This window comes from Lithobates pipiens, unplaced genomic scaffold, assembly GCF_037356315.1.
Source record: "Lithobates pipiens isolate NorthernLeopardFrog02 unplaced genomic scaffold, aLitPip1_a1.2 Scaffold_37, whole genome shotgun sequence".
Classification (NCBI taxonomy): Eukaryota; Metazoa; Chordata; class Amphibia; order Anura; family Ranidae; genus Lithobates; species Lithobates pipiens.
This window is the reverse complement of record NW_027507825.1, coordinates 13,552,591-13,565,000: the sequence shown is the minus strand read 5'-3', so window position 1 is coordinate 13,565,000 and position 12,410 is coordinate 13,552,591. Positions and strand designations below refer to the sequence as shown.

General features: G+C 49.5%; 1 protein-coding gene across 3 annotated transcripts in view; it reads left to right on the top strand.

The window, feature by feature from the left end:
- CHGA (chromogranin A) overlaps nt 1-12,410 on the top strand; it is a 57,068-nt gene that overhangs the window by 43,565 nt on the left and 1,093 nt on the right. For 2 of the 3 annotated variants that reach the window (XM_077466734.1, XM_077466733.1), the window contains 2 exons: nt 1,850-2,233; nt 7,460-7,830. In XM_077466734.1, coding sequence (XP_077322860.1) covers nt 1,850-2,233; nt 7,460-7,830 — 755 coding nt within the window. Of the gene's footprint in view, nt 1-1,849; nt 2,234-7,459; nt 7,899-12,410 lie in introns of all 3 variants that reach the window. The other variant, XM_077466735.1, reaches the window with a different exon arrangement.

Below are 12,410 nucleotides of genomic sequence, written 5' to 3'. Positions count from 1 at the left end.
GAGAAGGGGGTGCAGTGGATGGCGAGAAGGGGAAAGGAGTGCTTGGGACGCTGAGAGAAGAAGTGGGTGCAGGAGATGGTGATAAGAGGAACAGGGTGTAGTGGATGGTTGGAAGTGGAATGGAGTGCAGGGGATGGTGAGATGGGGAAAGGAGTGCATGGGATGTTGAGAGAAGAAGGGGGTGCAGTGGATGATAAGGGGGTGCAGGGGATGGTGGGAAGGGGGTGCAGGGGATGGTGAGAAGGGAAGGGGGTGCAGGGGATGGTGGGAAGGGGGTGCAGGGGATGGTGAGAAGGGAAGGGGGCGCAGGGGATGGTGAGAGGAGAAGGTGGTGTAGTGGATGGTGAGAAGAGAGTGCAGAGGACGGTGAGAAGGGAAGGGGGTGCAGGGGATGGTGAGAAGGGAAGGGGGTGCAGGGGATGGTGAGAAGGGAAGGGGGTGCAGGGGATGGTGAGAAGGGAAGGGGGGTTCAGGGGATGGTGGGAAGGGGGGTTCAGGGGATGGTGAGAAGGGAAGGGGGTGCAGGGGATGGTGAGAAGGGAAGGGGGGTTCAGGGGATGGTGGGAAGGGGGTTCAGGGGATGGTGAGAGGAGAAGGTGGTGTAGTGGATGGTGAGAAGAGAGTGCAGAGGACGGTGAGAAGGGAAGGAGGTGCAGGAGATGGTGAGAAGGGAAGGGGGCGCAGGGGATGGTGAGAAGGGAAGGGGGCGCAGGGGATGGTGAGAAGGGAAGGGGGCGCAGGGGATGGTGAGAAGGGAAGGGGGCGCAGGGGATGGTGAGAAGGGAAGGGGGCGCAGGGGATGGTGAGAAGGGAAGGGGGCGCAGGGGATGGTGAGAAGGGAAGGGGGCGCAGGGGATGGTGAGAAGGGAAGGGGGCGCAGGGGATGGTGAGAAGGGAAGGGGGCTCAGGGGATGGTGAGAAGGGAAGGGGGCGCAGGGGATGGTGAGAAGGGAAGGGGGCGCAGGGGATGGTGAGAAGGGAAGGGGGCGCAGGGGATGGTGAGAAGGGAAGGGGGCGCAGGGGATGGTGAGAAGGGAAGGGGGCGCAGGGGATGGTGAGAAGGGGGGGGGGTTGCAGTGAATGGTGAAAAGGGGAAAGGAGTGCATAGGATGTTGAGAGGAGAAGGGGGTGCAGTGGATGGTGAGAGGGGAAAGAGGTGCAGTGGATGGTGAGAAGGGGGTGAAGTGGCGGACGAGAAGGGGAGAGGAGTGCATGGGATGTTGAGAGGAGAAGGGGGGTGCAGGGGATGGTGAGAGAGGAAAGAGGTGCAGTGGATGGCGAGAAGGGGAAAGGAGTGCTTGGGACGCTGAGAGAAGAAGTGGGTGCAGGAGATGGTGATAAGAGGAACAGGGTGTAGTGGATGGTTGGAAGTGGAATGGAGTGCAGGGGATGGTGAGATGGGGAAAGGAGTGCATGGGATGTTGAGAGAAGAAGGGGGTGCAGTGGATGATGAGAAGGGGGTGCAGTGGATGATGAGAAGGGGGTGCAGTGGATGATGAGAAGGGGGTGCTGGGGATGGTGGAAGGGTTAGGAGGTGCTGGGGATGGTGACAATTATGTAGGGGTACATTGAAATATAGCAGAACATACAATATCCACATACAGAAGATGGAATAAGCAGCCTATATTATTTTTCTTGCTCTATGAGATGGGTTTCCTCCATTCACATTCATCTCGTTCTTCCAATAAAGCAGCGAATGCTGACAGATCTTCCCCGCCTGCAGGAATGAGGTCAGATCTTGAGGCACGGCAGAGGAAGTCATTAGAATGCAGCGTCAGAAAGCCGTCTCCCCGAGAGAGCGCCCCAGATTTCTGACCTGTAAACAAATTCTTTTTCTTTCTCTGTGCAGAAAAATCAGACGAGTTCCCTCTTCACGGTAAATTCTCAGAAAGCGAGGCGGCCAAGAGGCAGCCAGAGGAAGAGAGGAAGGCGAGCTCGGAGCGCTCTCAGGAAGGTGACAGCGGCGAGGAGCTGGAGAGTAACGAGATCAGCAAGAGAGAGGAGACCCCGGAGGATGAGGAGGAGATCGACAATCATATCACCGATGAGATCAACGACATGGAGCTTCCCAAGGACAATCAGGAAGACGTCAGCGATGGAGCATCCGAGGAGAAGGAGGCCGTGTCCAAGAAGGATCCTGAGGATGAGGAGATTGGAGACCATGACAAGGAAGACCTAAAGCAGGAGAGCAATGAGACGGAGAACGAGGAGGACGACACGCAGCGGGAGGACAGTACGTTCTGTCTACCTAATATTATAAGTGTTTAGGGTTGGGCAGTGCCGAGCACTAATCTGCACGCTTACCCCACCAAGTATAAATTCCTCCTCCCAGTACAAATCCACCTCCCGGCTGAAACGGTGACAGATATCTGAGAAAATATGGGGAAGTACAGAAAAAACAGGATACTGAGAGACAATGAAGATTTTATTTTATCGTAAAAGGATAAGCCGACGCATTTCAGAGGTCGTAATTAAAGGACAACCTTCAACGGGACTTTAGGGTTGTAGGTGTTCTCCAGTATGAAAGCAGCGGATTGTACTTCTGTTCTAAATATTGAGATTTGAGGTCCCATTTACACTATTCTGTTCCAGTAAGCGGGAGAATAGGTGCAGGTACTCCCCAATTTACCCCTCGTCTTTGCCCCCTACCCACCTCTGAGCACAATCATCTGCAGTCAGGAACAGAAGACCCCCCCCCCCCCCCGCAACAACAGATTCCCTCCAGAAACAATAGACCCCCCTCCAGCCACAATAGACCATCGGCAACAAAATACCACCCTGATAACAATAACCCTCCCACCCCCCAGAAACAAAAGACCTCCAATGTAATAATACAGTAGATATCCCAGTAGCCAGCAACAATAGACCCCTCCCTCAACAGTAGATCCCTCCCAGCAACAACAGATTCCCTCCAGAAACAACAGAACCCCCAGCAATAAAATATTCCCTCCAACAACAATAGACCAACGGCAACAAAATACTACCCGGCAACAATACCCTCCCAGCAACAATAGACCTCCAATGTAATAATACAGTAGATATTGCAGTAGCCAGCAACAATAGACCCCTCCCTCGACAGTAGATCCCCCCCCCCCCAGCAACAACAGATTCCCTCCAGCAATAATAGATCCCCCAAGCAATAATAGATCCCCCCAGCAACAACGGATTCCCTTCAGCAACAATAAATCCCCCAGCGACAACGGATTCCCTCCAGCAATAATAGATCCCCCAAGCAATAATAGATCCCCCCAGCAACAACGGATTCCCTTCAGCAATAATAGATTCCCAGCGACAACAGATTCCCTCTAGCAATAATATATTCCCCAGCGACAACAGATTCCCTCTAGCAATAATATATTCCCCAGCGACAACAGATTCCCTCTAGCAATAATATATTCCCCAGCGACAACAGATTCCCTCTAGCAACAATAGATCCCCCTGCAACAACAGATTCCCTCCAGCAAAAATAGACCATCAGCAACAAAATACTACCCCGACAACAATAACCCTCCCACCCCCCAGCAACAATAGACCTCAATGTAATAATACAGTAGATATCCCGGTAGCCAGCAACAATAGACCCCTCCCTCGACAGTAGATCCCTCCCAGCAACATAAGATCCCCCCCGTAAAGATAGATCTCTGAAGCAACAATAGACCCTCAGCAACAAAATACTACTCCAACAATAACACCCCCCCCCCCGCAACAATAGACCCCCAATGTAATAATACAGTATCTCTCTCAGCAGCTGGCAACAACAGATCTCTCCCAGCAACAAGTGACCCCCTCAGCAACATAAGACCCTCCCCCAGTGACAATAGATCTCTCCCAGCAATAAGTGATCCCCCCCCCCCCCAACAACAATAGATCTCCCAGCAGCCAGGATCAATAGACCCTCCAGCACACCCTATTCAGTGCTGGAGGTGCCGCAACTTCCCGCTGAAAAAAAACCCTGCCAGTTACACACTTCAATGCACCTCACCTATTTTGGTGCAATGGTGTGCCACCAATGGCACCCCATTGCATCTTGCTAAAAGAACAATGCATGGTGCGCTGTCAAAAAATAAAACTTACATGGTAATGGAATGGACTACCTCAACACAATAAAGGTTGGAATGATTCAACCAGCATCTTTTAATGCACTGCAACACTGTGAATGGCCCCTAATGTTTATCACTTCTACCCCGTTCAATCCCAAAATCATCTTACCAGAAAAATCCAGATGAAGGGACCCTTCCGAATCCCAAAATGCATCAGTGTGTTCTTCTGACTTTTCATATAAAGAAAGTTAGAAGAAGGAGCAGAGTTCTCCATCAGAGCAGAGTATTTCAGGAGAGGAGAGTTATGGAGGAAGGAGCGGAGTTCTCCATCAGAGCAGAGTATTTCAGGAGAGGAGAGTTATGGAGGAAGGAGCAGAGTTCTCCAGCAGAGCAGAGTATTTCAGGAGAGGAGAGTTATGGAGGAAGGAGCAGAGTTCTCCATCAGAGCAGAGTATTTCAGGAGAGGAGAGTTATGGAGGAAGGAGCAGAGTTCTCCAGCAGAGCAGAGTATTTCAGGAGAGGAGAGTTATGGAGGAAGGAGCAGAGTCCTCCATCAGAGCAGAGTATTTCAGGAGAGGAGAGTTATGGAGGAAGGAGCAGAGTCCTCCATCAGAGCAGAGTATTTCAGGAGAGGAGAGTTATGGAGGAAGGAGCAGAGTTCTCCATCAGAGCGGAGTATTTCAGGAGAGGAGAGTTATGGAGGAAGGAGCAGAGTTCTCCATCAGAGCGGAGTATTTCAGGAGAGGAGAGTTATGGAGGAAGGAGCAGAGTTCTCCATCAGAGCAGAGTATTTCAGGAGAGGAGAGTTATGGAGGAAGGAGCAGAGTCCTCCAGTAGAGCAGAGTATTTCAGGAGAGGAGAGTTATGGAGGAAGGAGCAGAGTCCTCCAGCAGAGCGGAATATTTCAGGAGAGGAGAGTTATGGAGGAAGGAGCAGAGTCCTCCAGTAGAGCAGAGTATTTCAGGAGAGGAGAGTTATGGAGGAAGGAGCAGAGTCCTCCAGCAGAGCGGAATATTTCAGGAGAGGAGAGTTATGGAGGAAGGAGCAGAGTCCTCCAGCAGAGCGGAGTATTTCAGGAGAGGAGAGTTATGGAGGAAGGAGCAGAGTCCTCCAGCAGAGCGGAATATTTCAGGAGAGGAGAGTTATGGAGGAAGGAGCAGAGTCCTCCAGCAGAGCAGAGTATTTCAGGAGGAGAGAGTTAAGCCCCATACACACTATCAGATTTTCTGCTTATTTTTTCCTTCAGATTTACCAAAACCATATAATATGAGGCAAACCTTAGGAGTTTCACTTTGTATGCAACCAGGCCGGCCCTTCTACTACATGGTTTTGGTAAATCCTAAGACAAAAATCGGCAGAATATCTGATAGTTTGTATGGGCCTTTATACCGTGTACATACGACTGGACTTTCCGGCAGACTAGGTCCGACGGACTTCCGACGGACTTGGCCACACACAATCACACCAAAGTCCGACGGATTCGACCGCGATGACGTACGACCGGATTAGAATAGGGAAGTTCATAGCCAGTAGCCAATAGCTGCTCTAGCGATGGTTTTGGTCCGTCGGACTAGCATACACACGAACTGATTTTTTGACCAGACTCGAGTCCGTCGGAAAGATTTGAAACATGTTCTAAATCTAAAGTCCGTCTGATTTTTCGACAGCAAAGGTCTGATGAAGCCCACACACGATCGAATTGTCCAACGGATTCATTCCGTCGGACCTTTGCTGTTGAAAAGTCCGGCTGTGTGTACATGGCATTAGATAGAGGAAAGAGCAGAGTCCTCCAGCAGAACAGAGTATTTCAGGAGAGGAGAGTTATGCCGTGTACAGACGACTGGACTTTGACAGCAAAGTTCAGACAGAACCAATCCGTCAGACAATTCGATCCGGTGTGGGTTTCATCGGACCTTGTATGTGGAAAAAATCTGATGGACATTAGAAATAGAACGTTTCAAATCTTTCTGCCAGTTCCCATCGAGAAAACCGCTCGTCTGTATGCAGGTCCGACGGACCAACAACGACACAAGGGCAGCTATTGGCTACTGGCTATTGAACTTCCTTTTTCTAGTCCCATCGCACGTGATCGGGTTCTAAACGATCAGACTTTGGTGTGATCGTGTGTAGGCAAGTCCGTTTCAACGGAACTTCCATCAAAGTCCGTCAGAGTTCATACCGAAGGAAAGTCCAGTCGTGTGTGTGCGGCATTAAAGGAAGGAGTAGAGTCCTCCAGCAGTGCAGAGTATTTCAGGAGAGGAGAGTTAGCTAGAGGAAGGAGCAGAGTCCTCCAGCAGTATAGAGTATTTCAGGAGAGGAGAGTTAGCTAGAGGAAGGAGCAGAGTCCTCCAGCAGTATAGAGTATTTCAAGAGAGGAGAGTTAGCTAGAGGAAGGAGCAGAGTCCTCCAGCAGTATAGAGTATTTCAAGAGAGGAGAGTTAGCTAGAGGAAGGAGCAGAGTCCTCCAGCAGTATAGAGTATTTCAGGAGAGGAGAGTTAGCTAGAGGAAGGAGCAGAGTCCTCCAGCAGTATAGAGTATTTCAAGAGAGGAGAGTTAGCTAGAGGAAGGAGCAGAGTCCTCCAGCAGTATAGAGTATTTCAGGAGAGGAGAGTTAGCTAGAGGAAGGAGCAGAGTCCTCCAGCAGTATAGAGTATTTCAGGAGAGGAGAGTTAGCTAGAGGAAGGAGCAGAGTCCTCCAGCAGTATAGAGTATTTCAAGAGAGGAGAGTTAGCTAGAGGAAGGAGCAGAGTCCTCCAGCAGTATAGAGTATTTCAAGAGAGGAGAGTTAGCTAGAGGAATGAGCAGAGTCCTCCAGCAGTATAGAGTATTTCAGGAGAGGAGAGTTAGCTAGAGGAAGGAGCAGAGTCCTCCAGCAGTATAGGGTATTTCAGGAGAGGAGAGTTAGCTAGAGGAAGGAGCAGAGTCCTCCAGCAGTATAGAGTATTTCAGGAGAGGAGAGTTAGCTAGAGGAAGGAGCAGAGTCCTCCAGCAGTATAGAGTATTTCAAGAGAGGAGAGTTAGCTAGAGGAAGGAGCAGAGTCCTCCAGCAGTATAGAGTATTTCAAGAGAGGAGAGTTAGCTAGAGGAAGGAGCAGAGTCCTCCAGCAGTATAGAGTATTTCAGGAGAGGAGAGTTAGCTAGAGGAAGGAGCAGAGTCCTCCAGCAGTATAGAGTATTTCAGGAGAGGAGAGTTAACCAGAGGAAGGAGCAGAGTCCTCCAGCAGTATAGAGTGTTTCAGGAGAGGAGAGTTAGCTAGAGGAAGGAGCAGAGTCCTCCAGCAGTATAGAGTATTTCAGGAGAGGAGAGTTAGCTAGAGGAAGGAGCAGAGTCCTCCAGCAGTATAGAGTATTTCAGGAGAGGAGAGTTAGAGGAAGGAACAGAATTGATTTATGTCCATTATTCCTTGTCTTCTTCTAGACTCGATGAGGATTCCTGGGGAGACCAGATCGGAAGTTGAGACCAGCAAGGAAAGCAAACAGGAAAGTGAGACGACTGACTGTTCTGACGACGAAACCAACAAAGACCTTGAGGATTCCAAACGATGGAACAAAATGGATGAGCTGGCCAAGGAGCTTCGAGCCAAGAGGTGTGCCAAGCGCGATACCAGTGAGGAGGACCCAGACCGATCCATGAAAATTCCCATCAAAGGCCAAAAGTACGAGCCGGCCAGTGAGGAGCACGAAGACAGACAACAGCAGCAAACCTCAAGAGAGGACACGGAGCCTCAGATGTCCAAAAGGCCAGAAGAGAGGAAGGAGGAAGAGGGCAGTGCCAACAGGAAGACCGAGGTTGGTGTTAGAACATCAGAAAGGTCACAATAAAAGCAGCAGCTCGTGCCATTGTCCGCTACACAATGGTACGTTGTCCATAACTGTGACACGCCTAAACATTACCACCCCACTGCCATCCCACCATGGTGGAGATCTGAACATAATGCAACTTTTTCACTTTTTACATACTTCCTGTTCCATATCATCACGATTAAATTTCCTATACAGATTGGCCAATGCTTTGGGTTGAGCCTTGGGTGTAAACCATAAAATATTTCGGGTTGAAGGAGCACCACATTGAACGTAGAGAGTTAGGCTCGCCATACACTCTGAGAATTTGCTTAGTGGGTGGCTCTGCCATCCCCCTCCCACCCAACATCCTTCCACTGAAAAAGCCATGGGAGTCGGGCAGAAAACTGTTGGCCGAATAGTGGCTTCTTACAATTAGATGCAGCCTCTGTTGGGGCGTTCTCACACCCGCAGCCTGAGCGTGCGATTCATCCATCTGCGCTATATAGTGTGAATGGAGGAGTCTTTTAGATTGTAAGTATGGCCAGCCTTAGTGTCGGCACAAAGTACTTTTAGCACCCAAGAGTAAAAGGCCAAGAGGGCTTCCACCAATGAGCTCCGAACAACTTCAGCAGCAGAGGTTGCCGGTCCTGCACTTTTTGCATACCCCTCTTACTGAGTCAACCAAGGAGGCCACCTCTTCTGCCCACCACTTGGCCTGGCCCTTTTTTTGGAGTCCAAAAAGTATTTTATTTCTTACTATTATTATTATAGAGGATTTATATAGAGCCAACAGTTTTATGCAGCGATTTACAACATTGGGGCAGACAGAACAATTACTATACAATTCAATACAGGGGGGAATTAGAGGGCCCTTCTCATTAGAGCTTACAATCTAGGAGGGAGGGTCAAGTTATAGGAAAGGGTAATAGCTGTGGGGGGTGAGCTAATGGAGAAAATAGTGCAGTTGTTAGATGGAGGCAGGATAGGCTTCTCTGAAGAGGAAAGTGTTCAGGGATTGCCTAAAAGTCGATACATTTTGGGGACAGTCTGACAGATTGGGGTAGTGAATTCCAGAGGATGGGCGAGGCTCGGGAGAAGTCCTGGAGGTGGATATGGGAGGAGGCGATGAGGGGGCTAGAAAGCAGGAGGTTTTGGGAGGAACAAAGATGGCGATTAGGTTGATATTTTGAGACCAGGCTAGTGATGTAGCTGGGGGCAGAGTCATGGACTTATTGTTAGTATTTAGAATTTAATTCGTTGGGCAAGTGGCAGCCAATGGAGGGATTGGCAGAGAGGGGTAGCAGACACTGTGCGGTTTGTAAGGTGGATGGGTCTGGCAGCAGCATTCATGATGGACTGAAGGGGGGATAGTCTATATAAAGGTGAACCAATGAGGAGGGAGTTGCAGTAGTCAAGGCGAGAAATAACCAGGGAGTGACTCAGGAGCTTTGTGGTGTCATTGGTTAGAAAGGGACGTAGTTTAGAGATGTTGCGGTGGTTGAGGCGCCAAGCTTTGGAAAGTGATTGGATGTGGGGCTGAAAGGAGAGTTCAGAGTCCAGGATAACACCTAGACCCTGACATGGGGGGATGGGTGGATGGTTGTGCCATTGCTCTTGACAGAGAAGTCAGGGGAAGAGGCACGTGGGGGAGGAAATATTATAAGTTCGGTTTTGGACAGGTTGAGTTTGAGGAAGTGTTGTGACATCCATACAGATATGTCTGATAGTAAGTTGGTGATGTGTGAGGAGACTGATGGGGTGAGTTGAGGGGTGGAGAGACAGATTTGTGTGTCGTCGGTGTAGAAATTATATTGAAAGCCACGAGAGGCAATCAGCTGACCCAGGGAGGAGGTGTAGATTGAAAATAAAAGGGGTCCAAGAACAGAACCTTGGGGGACTCCGGCAGAGAAGGGAAGAGGAGTGGAGGAGGTAGAATTGTAAGTGACACTGAAGGTGCGTTGGGGTAGGTAGGATGAGAGCCACTGAAGGGGCGTTGGGATAGGTAGGATGAGAGCCACTGAAGAGCACAGCCACGGAGACCAAGGGAGAAACGTTTTTTGAGAAGGGGGTGCTGAAAGGTCCAGAAGTCGGAGTACAGAATAGTGTCTGTTGGTTTTTTCAGTTAGTAGGTCATTTGTGAATTTTAAAAGAGCAGTTTCTGTGGAGTGTTGAGGGCAAAATCCAGATTGAAGGGGATCAAGAAGGTTATTCTTAATGAGGTAGTCACTCACTCGGTTGTAAACCAGGCGTTCAACGAGTTTAGAGGAAAAAGGGGAGCAAGGATATAGGGCGTAGGTTGTTAGGATTGGTAGGGTCCAAGGACGGCTTTTTAAGTATGGGGGTGACCAGTGCATGTTTTAGAGCATTGGGGAAAATGCCAGAGGTGAGGGAGAGATTGTAGATGTGGGTTAGAGAGTGTAGTATAGAGTCAGAGGGCGACCGTAGTATTTGAGAGGGAATAGGGTCCAGGGGGCAGGTGGTTAGGTGGACGTTAGAAAGGAGTTTAGCAACTTTGTCTGTAGTAGCAGGTGAATAAGGGGAATGTCAATTGTACCTGTTGACATGGGGTCTCAACTGGGGGAGATACCCGTAAAGTGGAGATTTCATCACGGATTGTATCAATCTTGTTTTTGAAGTGATTAGCAATCTCTTGGGCAGTCAGTGAGTCAGTGGGTGGAGCCATTAAGACGACACCTTAGAGCCCTTGAAACGCGTTGCCTTGTGATAAATAAGATCCAATGATGGTGTTTTTTTTGCTGTATTGCACGGCTCTCACACCTGGCTCATATCATATCACCGCTCATAGATCTCTGTGCATTGTTTGGTTGAGTGCGCTCTAATCTCTCTTAAAAATAATAGAAACAATTAGCATGTTTTTTAAAATGAAATTCTTGTTGTTTTCTTTTTAATGCCGTTACATCTCAGTGCTACTCATCTTCTGCAGACTCTTTGCAGCCACTTCATGTCTGTGTACACTGTAGAGCAGGGGTCTCAAACTGGCGGCCCTCTAGCTGTTACAAAACTACAAGTCCCAACATGCCTCTGCCTGTGGGAGTCATGCTTGTAACTGTCAGCCTTGCAATGCCTCATGGGACTTGTAGTTTCACAACAGCTGGAGGGCCACCAGTTTGAGACACCTGCTGTAGAGACATAGCCTTTCCTAGGGTGGGTTTCCTGATAGTGACTACATATATCTATGCCTGTGCAATGTGTACAGAACAACCAAACCCACATTGGGGCTTGATTTACTAAAACTAGAGTTTAAAAAGCTGGTGTAACTCTACATAGAAAACAATTAGCTTCTGGGAGGCCGTCAGGCATGAGCTGCCTGTGCGCCCCCTGTGGGGGGGGGGAGAGAGCGTGGCGCGGTCTGTGATCACCGAGTCTTGGCTGATCACAGATCGGAGTAAGGGGCGATCCCGGCCTCTTGCCACGTGAGCAGCTGTCAGCCAATGACAGCTGATCGCGTGATGTAAAAGATCGGTAATTGGCCCCTCGCACAGAGAGCCGTGGCTGTGTGGGCCTCATCTGTGCCCACTAGTGCCACCAGCCAGTGCCATCTGTCAACGCGCACCAGTGCCTCATCATCAGTGCCACCGATCAGTGTCACCTACCAGTGCCACCCATCAGTGATCTTCAGTGCCCTTTAGTGCCACCTATCAGGGCCCTTCAGTGTCGCCCATTAGTGTCAACCATCAGTGCCACCTTATTCTTACCCATCAGTGCCACCTCAGTGCTGCCTTATCAGTGTCGCACATTAGTGTCAACCATCAGTGGCGCCTTATCAGTGCCATTAGTGTCAACCATCAGTGCCATCCATTAGTGTCAACCATCAGTGTCCTTCAGTGCCGCCCATTAGTGTCAACCATCAGTGTCACCTCTCAGTACTGCCTTATCAGTGCCGCCCATTAGTGTCAACCATCAGTGCCACCTCTCAGTGCTGCCTTATCAATGCCCTTCAGTGCCACCCATTAGTGTCAACCATCAGTGCTGCCTTATCAGTGCCGCACATTAGTGTCAACCATCAGTGCCACCTCTCAGTGCTGCCTTATCAGTGCCACCTACTGCATCAGTGCCACCCATTAGGGTCAACCCCCCAGTGCCCATCAGTGCCACCCATTATTGTCAACCATCAGTGCGACTTCTCAGTGCAGCCTCATCAGCGCACATCAATGAAGGAGAAATGACCTGTTTTCAAAATTTTAGAACAAACTATGAAACAGAAACAGTTCCCCCCCCCCTAAATTTCTGTATTTTTTTCATTCTTTTTTGCAAAAAGTGAAAATCTCAGTGGAGAAGATTAAATACCAACAAAATAAAGCTCATTTTGAGGGCAGAAAATTATAAAAATGTAATTTGGGTGCAGCGTTGCATGACTGCGCAATTGTCATTCAGAGTGTGAGAGCGCTGAAAGCTGAAAATTGGTCTGGGCAGGAGGGGGGTGAAAGTGCCCAGTATGCAAGTGGTTAACTGAACAAGCTAAAGTTGCAAGCTGATTGGCTACCAATACCCAGCTATACCAGATTCCGAGGGCTCCAGTTTTAGTAAATCCCCTCCCCCCCATTAGTCTCTATTGGAAGTGCCTA